The sequence below is a fragment of the Penaeus japonicus genome, unplaced genomic scaffold (assembly GCF_977035675.1).
Source record: "Penaeus japonicus unplaced genomic scaffold, GWHDUDI00000001_assembly GWHDUDI00000015, whole genome shotgun sequence".
Taxonomy (NCBI): Eukaryota; Metazoa; Arthropoda; class Malacostraca; order Decapoda; family Penaeidae; genus Penaeus; species Penaeus japonicus.
The window spans coordinates 23,460,043-23,465,042 of NW_028234417.1; the positions used below are offsets into that span (position 1 = coordinate 23,460,043).

General features: G+C 31.2%; 1 protein-coding gene across 13 annotated transcripts in view; it reads left to right on the forward strand.

Moving 5' to 3' along the window:
* LOC122247662 (ataxin-3) overlaps window positions 1-5,000 on the forward strand; it is a 16,372-nt gene that overhangs the window by 465 nt on the left and 10,907 nt on the right. For 6 of the 13 annotated variants that reach the window (XM_043007121.2, XM_043007129.2, XM_043007130.2 and 3 more), the window contains exons 2-6: window positions 2,209-2,373; window positions 2,606-2,742; window positions 3,568-3,722; window positions 4,335-4,441; window positions 4,601-4,751. In XM_043007121.2, coding sequence (XP_042863055.1) covers window positions 2,209-2,373; window positions 2,606-2,742; window positions 3,568-3,722; window positions 4,335-4,441; window positions 4,601-4,751 — 715 coding nt within the window. The remainder of the gene's footprint in view (window positions 1-2,208; window positions 2,374-2,605; window positions 2,743-3,567; window positions 3,723-4,334; window positions 4,442-4,600; window positions 4,752-5,000) is intronic. The other 7 variants (XM_086544716.1, XM_043007125.2, XM_086544714.1 and 4 more) reach the window with 3 other exon arrangements.

Here is a 5,000-nt window from a genome sequence, read left to right on the forward strand (position 1 = left end):
CTGCTAAACCCTCAGATACCAGCCAATCTCTGGAGTATGGCATATATTGACTGGAAGCACATTGTTTACACTGATGCAAAGAGTTACCCTTCCCCACTGCTATTCTCTATTTTTCTCAAAATCATTTCTTTATTCATTATATACATTTTTATGTTATTATTATAACATTGAACATATCTATTACTAACATCAGCACCATCTGACTCTGATGCAGAATCAGCATCATATACAAGTTTTGCTATCCCACCGGCAAATACACAATGTGAAGGACATTTGTACATCTCCCATGACATTCTGAATATCGCTGACAATTATTTGATAAGATTTGTCTAAATATATTGATTACTGAATAAATAATTATCAGTGTAGCCTTCATAGGCAGATTAGATTATAATATTTTATGAGGTGTATACTTGCCTTATTGAGAAATATTGAATGTTTTACATAAATGTTACCTTCTGGATGTAAAACAACTATCACGTCATCAAGTATAACAGAAATATATATTTTTTCCAGAAATTTGTTAGATAATTACTGGAATCCTTAGAACAGTACTTTTTCAATTTGTCAATACCATGATATTGGAAATATAAGGCATTAGTCATTTGCAACATAAAGAAGGTTAGTTTTACAATGTGTAATTGGTGAATTTTGTTGTGGGGACAAGTTCCTTGATTGACAATGAATTGTGGGAGTATTGCCAATATATATGCTATACTATATCCATGTGTATATGTTTAATATAAAGAAAAAAAAAATAGAAATGAAATTTGAATATCATGCATTTAACCCTCTCTGGACGGGTGGTACAGTACTGTACTGCTTATTCAAAAGCCCAGTGGCCGGGCGGCACAGTATTGTGCCAGCCATTTAATTGATTTAGGCCTAAGCGCTCGAAAGCCCCGGCATTGTGACATTCAAGGCTGGAATGCCCCCGTCGTGAGTGGGTTAATTGTTTATTTTTACATATAATGTGCATACTGTTTATTTTAACAAATAAAAGATCCATTATATAACTATTACATTTGTCAGTAAATAAAAACTCTGCAAGAAGCTGTATTGTAGTATAAAAAAAACATATATTTTTTAAAGGAATAGATAGTAGAATAGATATACTAAATATGAATGGCAAATAATGTAACAAGTGAATTAGATGACTATCAGAAAAATGCTGGATGTATAAGGATGATAAAATTTTATAATATTCTTTTCATACATACATACATACATACATACATACATACATACATACATACATACATACATACATATATATATATATATATATAAATATATTTTAATATATATATATATATATATTTATATATAATATTATATTTATATATATTTATATTTATATATTTATATATATATTTTTTTATATATTTATATATTTATATATATATATATTTATATATATATATTTTATATATATATATTTATATTATTTATATATAATATTTATATATATATTTTATATATTATATTTATATATATATTTTATATATATATATTTATATATAAATATTTAATATATATATATATATAATATATATTTATATATATATATATATATATATTATATATATTTATATATATATATTTATATATATATATTTATATATATATATTTATAATATTTATATTTATATATATATATATATATATATATATATATTATATATATATATATAATATATATATATATTATATTATATATATTATATATATATATATATTATATTATATATATTATATATATATTATATATTATATATATATGTATATATATATATATTATATATGTATATATATATTATATATGTTATATTATTTATGTATATATCTATCTAAAATGTATTATATCTATATTTCTATCTATATCTATCTATATCTATCTATATCTATCTATATCTATCTATATCTATCTATATCTATCTATATCTATCTATATCTATCTATATCTATCTATATCTATCTATATATATATATATATATATATATATATATATATATATATATATATATATTTATATATATATCTATATATCTATCGATCTATTTTTATCTATCTATCTATCTATCTATCTATCTATCTATCTATCTATCTATCTATCTATCTATCTATCTATCTATCTATATATATATATATATATATATATATATGTATTGATACATATAATTGAATGAATTTTCTCACTTTTCTAGCAAGATGGATTACTCTGTGCACAGCACTGCCTGAACAACTTGCTGCAGGGCCAGTACTTCAATGCTGTAGACCTTGCTGAAATAGCCCAGGAAATGGACCAAGCAGAACAGCGCCACATGGCTGAGTTTGGCATGCAGACTGAGGATTTTAGACGATTTATGGAGGTACTTCAAAACATTCTTTGAGTAAATGGAAATGTGCATTGATTAGTCACAATGTTTTGTAACTTAATTCAAGAAAATTTCCAATTTTGTGGTATTTTATGGACTGATTTTGGGGAGAACAAAGAAAAAGATGACAAAAAAGGAAAGGTTAACAATCTGAAAGCATCCCTGGACACTAAATTCTGATTTGCTTAAGAAAGGGAAAACATGAGACAAATACTTATATTTTCAGCAACCATCAGTGAACATGGATGACACTGGGATGTTCAGCGTCCAGGTGATCACTTCTGCACTGAAGCTGTGGGACCTGACACTTGTACCATATGAGTCATCCAACACCCTGGCCCAGAAGGCACGAGGCAACCCCACGTGAGTCAGCTGGCTTTATTTTGCCCTTACAGAATTGCTGGGGGCTGCGATAATGCTAAAAGGTGGGATGATTTTGTTGAAGTGTGGATGCTTGAGTTTCCAGAATCTTGTCATTCCTTTCAGTGTGAAATGGCACATATAGAAAAAGGAAAGTTAGGGTATACAGAGTGAGTAGGGACAATTAAGATATTTTATTATGATAATTATTCTCTAGAGAGTTCTGAGACCAGTTGGTTATCACCACCACACCCCCTGTAGTATTTAGTCCATGCCTCTTAACCCCCTTAAATCTTCAACCAATCAAAGCATTATTATGATATGCACGCGCACATGCACACGCACACGCACACGCACACGCACACGCACACGCACACGCACACGCACACGCACACGCACACGCACACGCACACGCACACGCACACGCACACGCACACGCACACGCACACCCACACACACACACACACACACACACACACACACACACACACACACACACACACACACACACACACACACACACACACACACACACACACACACACACTTGAACACCTCCAGAAATGTCTTGATATCCATTACATTCCATATTTTTTTTTTATTGATTGTCTTTTAATATGACCCATTAAATTACATCATGTAGTTTTCCATTAATAGGTAGTTATAGATCCCTGAATGATATTTATATATGAAGTCTTGGTTTATCAATTATAATTGATATCATTCTTGTTATTTTTACCTCATTTGAATGTGAAAGGAAAGAGAGGGACTGTTAAATTCATTAATATAATATTGGTTTAATTAATAGTTTTTATATTTTGTCATTAGGGAACAGCAAGCTTATATCTGCAATTTCAAGGAACACTGGCTGACTATGCGAAAGCTTGGCTACCAATGGTTCAACCTCAACAGCCAGCTGCCCTTCCCAGAGCCCATCTCGGATACCTACCTGGCGCTCTTCCTCAAACAGCTTCAGCATGATGGTAAATGGGTGTTTCTGCCATTGTTTGTTAATTCTAATATTCCCTGATGAAATAAGACAAGCTGCCTACCAAGGATAACAAGGAAATGGTGATTCAATTTGGGTGATCATTGTTTATGCTGTATTTACCTCAGTCAGAACCCAAGTGGAAGTAAGACAAGTGATTAGACATGAGAAAATAGGGATTGAGGCCTGCTCTGACTGCTGATTGTCTGGGAGAGTTTCATAACCCCTAGGTGACAAAATTGTGATCCCTCATGGTGCTTTACCATAGAGTCTGATGTTTTTGTTTGTATGTGAAGACATTGCCCTTAGCACTTCCACCTTTTAAGTTTTAGTATGAAAACTTGCTCAAAAACACCTGAATTGTTGGCTGAAGCAAGTGATATTCCAAGATGGCCCGCTGTGTAGCTTACCTCTTTTCATAAGGGAATCCCACATTTGTATGCTTAGGGGGAACAGGGTTAAAGTATGGCAGGCATGTGATTGATAATTTAGATTTTGTGTTTGTTGACTTTTTCCTTATTTAGATTTAAATGCTGATAATGTTCTATAATCTCTAACATTTACTGTATTCTTGATAAATATACCTTATTTTTCCTTTACATTTTAGGATATTCAATATTTGTAGTTGAGGGCTCATTACCTCCTTCTGAGGCAGACGAAACTCTCCGTCTCCACCCAGTGATACCAACAGCAAAACCCAGACTTCTCAAAGAGGTATTTATAAAAAAAAAATTCTGAATTGTCTGAATAAATGAATGAAGTAAACTTTTGAGTTTAGAGTAAAGTCTTCATGTTATATTTTTACTTGCATTGATCTAGTCCAATGGTCATAAATTACCTAAGCATGATGATCCTTAATTCCTTACCTTTTAGCAGGACTCAAAAAAACAAAATGATCTCAAAGCTGCTCTGGCTGCCAGCCTGGCAAAGGTTGGTACTTCGAGTCCAAACCCCTCAACGTCACATGCAAACAATGAAGAGGAGATACTAAAAGCTGCTCTTGATATGTCAATGGAAGGAACTAGTAAGTAATCTAATAGTCAGAATTGGGATTTTGTTAGAGGCATTGAGGATGAAGGAATTTGATGATGGATAAACACAGTAAATTCAAGGGAAGATTGGGTTAATCAGCTGGTTGTTGTATTTAAAGTGTACAGGAAATGTTGTACTTAGCATTACATACATCAGATAAGATCTTTAAAGCTCTTGGCTGAACTATGCAGGCAGTATTCACAAGGCTAAAGAATGTCTAGTGGATAGTATAATGCAATGT